This window comes from Mixophyes fleayi, chromosome 2 (assembly GCF_038048845.1).
Source record: "Mixophyes fleayi isolate aMixFle1 chromosome 2, aMixFle1.hap1, whole genome shotgun sequence".
NCBI classification, from domain to species: Eukaryota; Metazoa; Chordata; class Amphibia; order Anura; family Limnodynastidae; genus Mixophyes; species Mixophyes fleayi.
Window position 1 is genome coordinate 71696876 of NC_134403.1, and position 13023 is coordinate 71709898.

General features: G+C 42.5%; 1 protein-coding gene across 5 annotated transcripts in view; it reads left to right on the plus strand.

Annotated features, from left to right (window-relative positions):
* Nucleotides 1-13023, plus strand: part of PDE1B (phosphodiesterase 1B) — a 301797-nt gene that overhangs the window by 277721 nt on the left and 11053 nt on the right. For 4 of the 5 annotated variants that reach the window (XM_075199243.1, XM_075199246.1, XM_075199247.1 and 1 more), the window contains 4 exons: nucleotides 5576-5657; nucleotides 5811-5934; nucleotides 6701-6837; nucleotides 11049-11117. In XM_075199243.1, coding sequence (XP_075055344.1) covers nucleotides 5576-5657; nucleotides 5811-5934; nucleotides 6701-6837; nucleotides 11049-11117 — 412 coding nt within the window. Of the gene's footprint in view, nucleotides 1-5575; nucleotides 5658-5810; nucleotides 5935-6700; nucleotides 6838-11048; nucleotides 11147-13023 lie in introns of those variants that run through there. The other variant, XM_075199244.1, reaches the window with a different exon arrangement.

Consider the following 13023-nt stretch of genomic DNA (forward strand, 5'->3'; position numbering starts at 1 on the left):
ATGTGTGTATATATGTATATGTGTATATATATACTTGGCAGGTAAATTTGTTGCCAAGCAGCAATTAATTTGTAAGTTGTTTATATACCACTCTGTTTTCCTGTTTTCATCCCTCATATTTCTAGTTATTCAATTCATAGATTTCCATAACATCTCATAGGAATAACTAGAATACATCAATTTGCTTTATGAGCCTAATATTATGCACTTTATGAGTCTCATTGTAATTATTACCCCATATTAAACATCCGTTCAGGCATTTTACATTTAAATGAAAACTATAAATCTGAAAGTGCTGCAATTGCAGAAACAAAATGATCTGTCACTGTTATTGCACAGCTAATGTCATAAACACATAGACCGCGCTTCTGGGGCTGGCAGAACGGAGACAATATTATTTCCTATGTAAGATCCAAAAGCAGCTTTTTTGTGTTTTTCCTCTAATACCACTTTCACACTGCCGCCCCTGCAGTATCCTGGTTTTATTAACCGGGATATTGCCGGGTGACAGTGGAGTACCAGGGCTGCCAAGAAGAATTCAGGGCCCCGGTACAGCAGCTTCATGTTACCCCCCTTATAGTTGAACATAGCGCAAAGTGGGACTGGGTGTGGTCATACAATTGGGGGCGTGGCGGTGCATCATTGGGGCATGTCTATCAAGTGAAAAGCGCTAGGCCATTCTCCTACAGAATAAAACCTGCTGTCACGGTTCTGTAGGTTTGGAACATGGATCTGCCCAAATTATCACTACTTCCAGCAAGGCGCGGAGTCTAACGGGCAGAAGGTATTCACCAGGGACTGCCGCAAGGTGGTCTTTGCTGCATCTGCACCGCAGGTGGCGGCCCTTAATGGGAGTATCAGACGATATCTATAGGGGAATGTGGAGAAGTGAATCCGTTTAAGCACAGCAGTTTACCAGTGCAATGGTGGCGTAGTACACAAAGAAGTGTCAGCTCAGCGGTCAGCAGGTTGCCACTGGATGGTGGCGAAGTACACAGAGAAATGTTAGTTCTGCAGACAGCTGGTTACTACAAATAAATGAAGTGTCAGCTCTGCGGACAACAGGTTACAGCAGGAATGATGAAGGTAACAAAGAACAGGCACTGAGCAGCAGGGGGAAGTTTAAAATTTTAAATTTGGAGCCAAATTGAGTAACCAATGAATGGGGAGCAGAGGATATAAAGAGATTGGGTCTGCACATGCGCAGACCCGAAAGGAAGATGGCGGACGGCCGGGACGGAGCACGGCGGTCAGCAGGGAGCAGATAAGTGTGCCAGGCTTCGGTTATAGAAGCCGAATGCCCAGCGTGTGACACGTGCATTCTTGGCAGAACTGTGCAGTGCCCGCTTGCTGGAGCATGATATATGTCCCAGCAGTCCTGACTTTCAGGACAGCGGGACAGTGACCTCATAGTGCCTCTACGTTGTGCCCTCATAGTAGAGGCCTAGTTAATACTATGGTAAAGAGTCCTGTCCACAATTCATAAAATACCACATAGTAGAGTCCCCACTTCATATTATACCACAGTAATGCCCCCAATTAATTGTATTCTACACATAAGTGCCCCAATTCATATTACGCCTCACATAAGTGCCCACAATCACACTATGCCTCACATAAGTGCCCACAATCACATTTAGAGGGGGAATACAATGGAAGAGGCCCACCAGAGGTGGTGTAGTATATAAAGAATGCAGTGTGTACATAAAGAGTTCACAGACTTGGCCTGCCCCTTAGATTTGGCAGAACAGTCACCAAATATTGGGATTGTCCCACTAGAATCAGAACATTTGACAGACTATCCTGCTCTCTTACATGTTCTTGTCACTTTCACCCCCTGTGGCTGCAGGTTTCTTTAGTTGCAGCTTGTCTGGGTCCTGGAATCTTGGGGGTCCTATATGGAAAAAATAATGGGTACATTTAGAAAATTCCAACCAGCCCCAGTGTTAAATCAATAGCACCCACGATTAATAATTAGGCCTTCCTCCAGCCCCAACATTAAAATAATAGTATTCCCATTTGTTAAATTAACCTATTTCTCTCCCTCCAAACAGTCCCATCTTAAATTAAGTCCCCACTATTAAATTGCCCCACCATCACCGCACAAACAAAATAGCACTCATTAATTAGCCACCACCTACCTCACACACTACATTGCCACAAGCACCCTGTGCCATCATACACACTACATTGCCACAAGCCCCCTGTGTCATCACACACACATTATTGTGCCCCTTCAAAATCACCACTCTGTACCTCCTTATGATCACACTGTGCCCCTTCATCAAACCACACTGTGCTCCCTTATGATCACACTGTGCCCTCCATGCTGCTTTTCCCCCTTTCATCACTCTGTGCCATGCTGCTTCCCCCACCTTCATCGCTCTGTACCATTCTGCTCCACCCCAACTTCATCACTTTGTGCCATGCTGCACCCCTCTCCTTCATCTTCTTCACACTGTGCCATGCTCCCCCCCCCTCCCCTTCATCACTCTGTGACATCCTGCTCCCCCCCCCTTCTTCATCACTCGGTGCCTTTCTGCTCCCCACCTTCTTCATCATTCGGTGCCTTTCTGCCCGCCCCCACTTCTTCATCACTTGGTGCCTTTCTACCCCCCGCTTCTTCATCACTCGCTGCCTTTCTGCTTTCCTCCCCTTGCCTCCATTTCTTTACTTACCTTGGTATTGGCTTCTTTCATCTCTTTTTTTTTTTCTTCTTCTTTTGTCCTCTGTCTTCTTGCTGGCTCCTCTCTGCGCCGCTTCCCACTAAATGTCGAGCGTGACGTGATGATGTCATGCCCAACATTTAGTGCGAACTGAGCAGGGAGGAGGAAGGAGGGGCGCCAACGCCGTGATGAGGTAAGGTTTTCATTTTTTTTCTTTTTAATTACCCTGCTCCCCCCACCAACGAAGAAGAGGGTGGAGCCACCCACAGCAAAAAAAAAAAACAAGAAGAAAGAAAAAACAATTAAGGTTAAAGAAACAAAAAAACGGTCGGCAGTAAGGAGCCGGGCCCCCTGGCATGTCCGGGCCCGGGTAATTAGTACCCGACCCCCCACTCGGCAACCCTGTGCAGGACACCCTGGCAAATCCTGGGTAGACCGTGTTCACACTGGGTCTGCCCGGGTTTCCCTGGCAACATCACAAGCGGAGCTTTGATTGGCTCTTCTTGTGATGGTTTTGTTTTTGCTTTTGTTTTTTTTACTTTACAATAACATTCAGTGAGTCTCACCGTCCAGACTGGAGGCTACCCGGGTCGGACTCGGGAATTAGACTTTGACCCGTTCACACTGAGCCTCGTCCCGGGTCCCCTGGGCTTGCCCTGGCAATAACCCGGGGTTTTGAGGCAGTGTGAACGGGGTATTACAGAATCATTACCCTTCTTTCCTTTCATTTTTAAGCTGATTGCAGTCTTCAACACTGAAGCCATTGTTTTCTAAGATAGATTGACCATCACACACAAAATACGGCAAATTTCTGCATTAGGAGTAAGATTTTGGTCAATTCCTCAACATGTTAAAAGCCATATTACATTCTTGCAAAGAAATAATCAAATTCAGAAGCAACAAAATAAATTAAATATTTAAGATAGAGTAGGATTACAGAGACGTTGCCTATAGCAACAAATCACATTCTAGTTATCATTTATTTAGTACATTCTACAAAATAATAGCTAGAATCTGATTGGTTGCTATAGGCAACATTTCCACTTTTCAAACCCGCTGGAAAATCGCAGCTTGATAAATTTACCCCTTGGGGGGACTTCAGTTGGGCGCGTTACTTTCAAGAGTAACTGCGCACTATTACCGTTTCTACAGTAATAGCGCGCATTACTGCCGTTAGTGCTGTAATTTTTAATGGTAAGAATGTGCATGCCGCATTTCTTTCGAGAGTAACATGGACAATTGAATTCCCCTATAAGGGTCCGATTCAATTCGGCCACATTGTTCTAGGATCACAGCGCTAGTATTATTACCTTATAATATGGTAATTTGAACCCAGATTTTTAGTCTAGAACCCAAGAGGTGCGAGCAAAAATCAGCATTAAACTAACGGTAACCCTGCGCACTTTAACCGTACTAATGGTAATAGTACGCAGGCCGCGTTATTTCTATAATAACGCGACCAAATTGAATTGTCTCCTTAAAGCAGGGGTGTCCAACCTTTTAGCTGCCCTGGGCCACATTGGAAGACGACGAGTTGGTTTGGGCCGCACATAAGATACACTAACAATAACGACAGCTGATCATCCAAAAAACCATAGAAAACATAGTTAACATATATATATATGAGAAAAAAAGTGATAGATATATATATATATATATATATATATATATATATATATATATATATATATATATATCTATATCTTTTTTTTTCAAATCCCCCTATACTTACCTTTCAATCACCCTGTTCAAAAAATCCTCTCTAGTTATTATACTATAATGACTTTTTGTATTGTTTCGATGCATTATCAATAAAGTGCATTTAAGCCAGGCATTGTATATCAGGGTGCCCTGACCAGGCCTGCGGTACCTGACATATACACCACTGTGACCCCAAATTGTGACCTGTTTTGATAATTACACCACTATGTTAGTTAAGGGATAACAACTTATAATGGGCCAAAGAGAATAATATATAATGCCCCATTAGTATTACAAGTAGAAGTATGTAGCAGGGAGATAAGGTCCATGATGCTCCAGGACCAGGTGACTTTTATTCACTGGTCAGCGTCCCTTGAAATAATAAAAAAAATCCCCCTTAACTTACCTCTTAATCGGCTTGTTCTCCTGTCCTCTTCTCTTCTTTTCTCCAATTCTGTGCTGCTGATTGTTCTTCTCGCACGGGTGTCTCCTCTGTGCTGCTGATTGTTCTTCTCGCGCGGGTGTCTCCTCTATGCTGCTGATTGTTCTTCTCGCGCGGGTGTCTCCTCTGTGCTGCGCTCCGCAATGGATGTTGGGCGTGATGACATCATGCCTGACATTCACTGCGAGCACCGCACAGAGGAGAAGACAAGGGAGGGAGCCGGAGTACCAGCTGACGTGACCGCAAGGTAAGTAGTTTCTTTTCTTTTTTTTGCCGGATTTTTTTTTTCCATTAACAGCGCTGCCCCCTTGCCACAACCAAAACTCCTTCTGGGCCACATTTACAGGCGTGCTGGGCCGCATGCGGCCCGCGGGCCGCGGGTTGGACAACCCTTCTTATTATTTAATTTGTATATAAAATGGAGATGCACAGCATCAGCAGTATTATGTCTAGCTAGCATGTATTATCTGTAAACATTCACTGCTAAATGTACTTTTTAAAAATATTTTTTATTTATTTTGTGGTTTTTAAGACTTTTACTCATGTTCCTAAAATTTCCTTGTTCGGGTGTAAATGTTATTATGCATAACATACAATGCAGTGGTTTATGTAAATGTATGCTTAAGCTGTAAACAAAGATACATTATTACATTTCCTAATACTATGACTTTGTAAACCCTGTGAGACTAAGGTGGGTAAGGTGCATTCTGGGGCTTTGGTTTATATTACTACACAGAGCCATGTTATGTTTTCATGTTTCTTCCAGGGTGACAAAGAGGCTGAAATGGGGCTGCCTTTCTCTCCGCTCTGTGACCGCAAGTCCACATTGGTCGCTCAGTCACAGATAGGTAATTTATGTCTCACTTTTCTACACCTGAAAATGTAAACATCACCCCCAGCAAACACATGACCGCAAGACTGGTCTTGTGAATGTCCTTGGACACGGACAAGGACTCCTCTTCCTGCACTACTGTAATACTTTGTCAATTGTTGTCCCACAGGCTTCATCGAGTTTATTGTTGACCCAACATTTTCAGTGCTAACTGATGTGGCTGAGAAGATTGTTCTTCCGTTAGTAGAAGAGGGCAGCAAGTCCAAACTAGCTGCTCCTGTCAACCAGTCTAGGTCTGTTCAGATTGTTGTCACTTGTTAAAAGGAAAATGTGACTATATGAGCTACCTATACAGTAATATAAGAGCTGTACATGTTCTTGTGTAGAAAAAATTAAGGAGGGGGCTCAAATATTGTATTTGTTGTACTGTTGAAAGCTGTCTATCACTTATACACTACTGAGGTAATTTACAAAGTTCACCTGATGCACACCGCAAAATGGCTGCCTCTATATAGGCAGCGGGTACACTTTACCAATAGGCTCAGATTCCATAAACACCTGTTTTCTGCTCTTTGTCATATGAAAACAGATTTCTGTCACATTTGTTTTTCCAGTTCCAGTCACTTTTTGTTTTAATATTTTAGCGTTCTTTAAGAAAGATGAAAAATATGTACCTGATATATGGAAGCTTTATAAGGAACACACAGGCATGGAGCAGACATGTGAACAATGAAAAGTGAAAAACAAAAATAACTTTATTGGAAAATCCCACTAACAGAAAAGTATTAACTAAACAGTAGTATCAGCAGTTCGTCATTAAGAAATACGCAGATTCATGTTATATGTCATCGTTTGGAGGTTTTGTTTTTATAATTAGATATTCTTCTTTTCTCTCTGGATTCACGGAGAATTAGTCACAGTGTCTGTTTATGAGAATAAGATTATTAGACTATAAAGCAAGAATCGTGTGCAGGAAATACAGCTTATTGATAGGAGAGATCATTGCTATTGATGTCTTCCACCTCTGTCCTTTAAGACTTTGTATTTCCTTCTCTTTAGCTCTCAGTGGAGACAGCCATCTATTGATGAACAAGCTGAGCTTGGGGACATTAATGCTGATTTGAACAGCTTTCGGACCACATGGACCAAGTACATCCAGGAGAACAAGCAGAAGTGGAAAGAGAGAGCAGCGAGCGGTGAGGAATCTATAAATGTGTGACTTAGAAGCAGCCATATGCTATGACCCACTTCCCGGTACTTCCATATGTGACTAGAAGCCTGTGTTGTCATTTCTTCATCTCAACATGAATTAAATGGGGGAAATTAATCCTATCCACAGGTGTTATTGATTTAGTTTTGGTGGGTTTTTTTGTTTGTTTTTTTATTAAAAAATAAATAATTATTTCTCTGCCCTATCTGCAGATGTATTAGGCATCAAGTTGTCTTCTAACGCTGGATGATTTTGTTTATCTTCCATATACGGTCTCTTTGAGAAAGTACCTTACATTGGTACAAGTATTCCCTGCAATACGTATTTCTGCCACTAGATGACTTTGAGAGAATCGTACTGCACGATGAAAATGAAAAGTATGCAGTGCGTGTGTCCTGTGCTTTGTAAATTAAATTACTGTGTTTTTGTCCCAACTTGAATGAATGAATCGGGAGCAGCTGTAGAACAGAGGCCACTGTCAGTCACTTTCAGAAAAGACACAAGTTTCTGAATAGCGGATAATTGAATATTATTACCTCCTCACAACACAGATACTGTACTGGGCATTAAAAATAAAGAATTAAAAAATGAACAGCATGATCCTTGCCCAAATCTTCAACCAACACTAGTGCTAAACAGCCCCTGCTGGTGTCCCCTAGAACAATGAGACCACAAGTGTGGGATTATCCCACTATGGTGAAAACCACCCTCATAGTGAAAGCCTCTGGTTTCTGGTATACCAAAGAGACCCACAAGTTTGGGGGTCCCCTTCCTATGAAAAAGACCAGCAATAGGCTTACGTTTATATATACAGAAAAAAACACCCCACCCCCTCCAAGAGGCCATCAGCCTTATGCTTAAAGTGCTGGGGCACAGTGGGTGCTGGGGTAATAAACAAGATTGCTACCCCTGGAGTGGCAGCTTTGCCCCCTCAGTAGTCCCACTATAGTGGACAGGGGTCCCTAAGATCTCTGCCCATTATGCAAAAATTACTAAAATAAACACAATTTTAAAGTAAAATTGAGTAAAACTCTCGTTCACCACTTTATTGAATATAAAATAACATTTTATTATCTTCTTATTTGAATTATTCTTACTTAAATCTTTTCTTCTTACTTGATCCATCATACTCCAAACTGGAACAAATAAAATACAACCGAAATCCTCAAAAATCCCCATAAATAACAACCTACCTGCTCACTACGAATGACCATCACTAAATCATAACATGAGACTCCCCTTGATCACCAGTCTATTACAAATGGCAAGTATGAGCCAACAAGTGTGATTGGTAAGCTCTGCAGAGAAGTGCCGATCCATTCCACCCTTGATAATTTAGCGGGTCATTTCTAATGTGCTGATAGGTTGCCTATTATGAGGCTTTTTCAGGGTTTTTTTCTGATTTTAACCACAACAGACTAAGCAAGAACAATATATATTTTTAATTTTATATTTAATAAAGTGGTAAGCTGGAGTTTGGAGAGTCTTTTACTCAATCTTAGATGAAATGTGTGTGTGTGTTTGTTTATTCTTTTATCTTTTTGCATAATGTCCTTTACACTAGGATCACTGGAATGACAGAGCTGCCACTGCAGGTGTCCTAATCTTGTGAAATATCCCATCTCCATAGTTTTGGGGTGGTCAGAATGTACCCAGTGCATTTCAGCATAGGGCTAGTACCAGGAGAGGGTTGGCAAATTTTAGCCTATTTTAAAGGGAAAAAAATGGAGGTGGCCCAGCCCAAGTTAGCCCACTATGGGACCATTCAGGGGGCAGATGTCCCCCTGCCCCCCATCCCAGCCAGCCCCTGGCTAGTAGCATCTGAGAGGGAGACTTATTCTGAGCCTCCTCCCCAGAGATGCATCCACCCGGCCCTGACTAGTCTTGGGCTGGTTTTCACTAAAGCAGGGGACCCCATGCTCGTAGTCTACCTTTTATAGTGGCTGTCAAACTCTGGGACTGGTCGCGCATTTAGGGAGGTGGCAGACTACTCATTTTGTCATTCTTTGTTTCTAGACAGTGCAGCATTTGTGAAAGCAACTATCAATCACTTAGGGCCTTAGAGTTGCACAAAAGTACATTTACTTATCATAACTTTGTGTTTTGTGTAAAATTTGTCACACTGCACATGTGCAAAACTTGTGCCCGAATTTTCAGTTACCATTATGGTCTTTTGTGCTTTGAGAGGCACTTCAGGGGTGTTCATGTGCAAGTGCAGTGCTCCCCCCATAAGCCACAGAGAAATGAACAATTCAGTGACGATGACTGCTGCCTTTTTGCTCAGGACTCATCTATGCGCTCTGTTTTAGGTTGCACGAATATTAATATATGTGCTGCTCAAAATACAGACGTAAAATGCAAGTATGCTCCAACATAAAGACACATCTTTATGTGCCACTCTAAATAAGGCCCGTTGAGTTCTCCACTATTCAGCCTCATCCGTTTTTAGTGCAAGGATTTGTCGTTTAGTCAAAGTTGTGGTTCACACTGTGGTGTCATATATTTACAGTTACTTAACAGCAAACCATGCAGTTATGGTATTGTACATAAAACATATCAATGCTTTGGTGTTTAACGTTAACATTACACATGATAAAATTGTACTGCATGGGCAATGCCATGCCAGATTCGCTCAGAGTTAAAAGACAATTTGAAGCATGCTGCATCTGTAGGCTACCCTCTTAACCAGCCCTCCATTGCAATTCCATGCCCTCTCCCCATGCCATCCACCTGAAGCCATACCATAGCCCACATTCTCTTCATACACTATTGCAGGGAGATACATTTGCTGATTGCTACTTTTACTGACCCATCACTGGGCTCACCGCTGACAGGCAGCAGGGGTGGATTGAGGGAGCCAGGGAAGTAGCAGGCCTAGTGAATATCCCTTTACATATGCACAACTTTGGAAAGAGCCTTTAAGCAGCCATATGAGCCACTTCTGTCCAAATGAGCAGATGATTTAGGTATTCAATCAGGTAAGTTCATGGATGATGTAGTGACATAGGGCCAGAGGGCCTGATTCATTAAGGATCTTAACTTGAGAAACTTCTTATTTCAGTCTCCTGGACAAAACCATGTTAGAATGCAGGGGGTGCAAATTAGTATTCTATTTTGCACATAAATTAAATACTGACTGTTTTTTCATGTAGCACACAAATATCAACTTTAAATTTCAGTGTACAAATAAGCTATCAAGTATTTTTGTGCTACATGAAAAAACAGTCAGTATTTAACTTATGTGCAAAACAGAATGATAATTTGCACCCCTTGCATTGTAACATGGTTTTGTCCAGGAGACTGAAATAAGAAGTTTCTCAAGTTAAGATCCTTAATGAATCAGGCCCAGAGTCATTAAGGAGTGCAAAGCAAAAAAAAGATGGAACTTTGCACCTTGGCAAAACCATGTTGCATTTTAGAGAGAGGTAAATTTGTATAGTTGGGGTAGGGTCTGTCCTTGTGTAAAATAAAGCTATCAAGTATTTGTGTGTTGTATGAAAAACAGCCAGTATTTTCTTTATGTGCAAATTAGTAACCTAATTTGCACCCCCTGCATTGTAACATGGTTCTGTCCAGGATCAGATTTACTCCTTTTTTTGACCTTGCTTTCCTTAATGACTCAGGCCCATAGACTCTACCTTTTTCTCCTTCCAGCAAGTCTTGAAGTTCCTACTAAACTAACGGGGGCAAGGGTCTGTACATTCCCATTAAAGTGTACCCACTGCAGATGTGATGTCACAATTTCCTAGTAAATTAATAGTTTGACTTCTTGAGAATATTGGGTAAACTCACAAAATGGCTGCTACCACTGTGTGTTTGTGAGAGGTGTACTTTAAAGTAGACATTCTAATAGAAACGGGGAACTGATAATATATACCCATGACTCAAACTGCAGAGTATTAACATCCATATAGTCTCCACAGTGGGGTACATTAAATTGACAAGAATTTGGCTATACATGGTCTTATATGGAATTATAGAGATGAAACAGCTCTTCCAGTTTCTTTTGGTGGACACTTATCCATAAAAAATGAAAGCTTCTGTGTACAGTACAGAATGACCTCTTTATTCTAATGTGAATACTGCATATGTGATAATGATTACAAAACAACAGTTTCAAATTATTTTCAGAAAAATAATATAGTTTACTTAAAGGAAGACCATATACTAAAATATTTTTATTTATTCTGTTTCCAGGAATCACGAACCAAACGTCTGTGGATGAACTTTCACCTTGCGAGGAAGAGCATAGCACAGAGGAAAATGGTAACCTGGATTAGTGCACAGTTTCCATGGAGACCAGTTAGGGAAACAGAGAGATAAAGAGAGAGGGGGGATTTAGGACAGGTAGCAACTCAAGGCTTGTATATATTATTATGCGTTTCTTCTTTTGCCTAAGCACTGTTAAAGTATAACTAAAGCTCTAATACACACTCCTATGAAGACCAGCCATATATGGGATGTATGTAGAACAGACATTGGGCGATGGATGTTGAAAGCTGTACTTTGTTCCATGCCTGGCCCACCCTCTGTTTCCTAATAATGTCCATATATACAGTTTGCCTGTTCTCCTTAGGGATCAATGTTCCCTACATAAAGAGGGATTCTATCTAAACATAACATTGTTATCCATATGTAATAGACACATGCCTGCTACTCTACTGTTTAGAAGATAGTCACCCTCGCCCGGACTGTAATGAACACTTTTCCCAGAGTGATAACAGAGAGAAGTTTGAAAGTGACCTAAGTGCAGCGGGTTGGATTATGTTTAGATGGTGTTCCCATTTAAGTGCTTTAAACGTCTGATAACCACTCACAATGCAACACAAATTTGATAGACGAACATTATATAGCCTTACACTGGCCACACTCACATACTGCAGCCATTGTCAGGCCTAGAACCTCCTGACCACACTAACACGCTACAGTTATGCTAAAAACAACCTACATTGATTCTTTAGCCCAAGGACAGGAATGTCTGTGTGGTCAGCATTAAAGAAGCAATGTACTTTACAATTACACATGAATAGTCTCAATAGTATTTAAATAGCAAATCTTACCTGTGGATTAAACAGACAAGTGTAAGGATGTGTTTTTGTCGTCCCATTCACTTTGGCACACTGACTAGCCACCTTTGGGGCAATGTTGCTGTTCCATAACACATACATGCTGCTTGTCGCATCTCTTTGGCATTTCCCTCCAGCACACCATGGAATGAGGCACTCCTCTTCCTATTTGGCACCAAACCATTAGCATACCAAATACCTCCCCTCTTATAGCAAGAGACTCCCTTCTATGACTGTACCTTCATTGTCTCAAAACAGTCCCACCACCAATGAGTAGGCCCAAGCATCAGACTAAATTGGTGTGAGCACTGCAGCCACTGGTGCACTTCTAGGGACAGGATCCTAGACGGATCGCCCGCATCGGTCCCTTTCTCTCTCAGGAGGCCACCAAAACTATCATACACGCACTCATCATCTCCCGCCTGAATTACTGCAACCTCCTCCTCACCGGCCTCCCCCACTCTCATCTCTCCCCCCTCTGCTCTATACTCAACGCGGCCGCAAGACTTATCTACCTCTCACGCCGCTCCTTATCTGCCTCCCCTCTCTGCCTTGCCCTTCACTGGCTCCCCTTCCCCTACAGAATTCTTTTCAAACTCCTCACCACCACTTACAAGGCTCTCTCCCACTCTACTGCCCCTTATATCTCCAACCTCCTCTCCATTCACACTCCCGCCCGCTCCCTGCGCTCGGCCAATGACCGTCGCCTCTCCTCCACTCTGATCACCTCTTCCCATTCCAGAATCCAGGACTTTTCCCGTGCAGCCCCCCTTCACTGGAATGACCTCCCTCGCTCCATCCGCCTCTCTTCCACTCTGTGCTCCTTCAAACGTGCACTCAAAACTCACTTCTTTCTCAAAGCCTACCAACCATCCACTTAACCCCTATCTCCTCCGCTCATTCTCCCCTCTCTCCCATTGCCTCAACCGGCTCCTCTTGTGCCTGGTCTGTCAACTCTCCCTTAGGATGTAAGCTTGAATGAGCAGGGCCCTCTTCCCTCCTGTCTCCTTACCTGTTCTTCTGCTCCGTGTCTATTGCATCTGCCTGCCTGGAGTTTCTGAAGTATTTGTACTTTTTTGTTTATTGTTCTGTACTGTTATACCCTG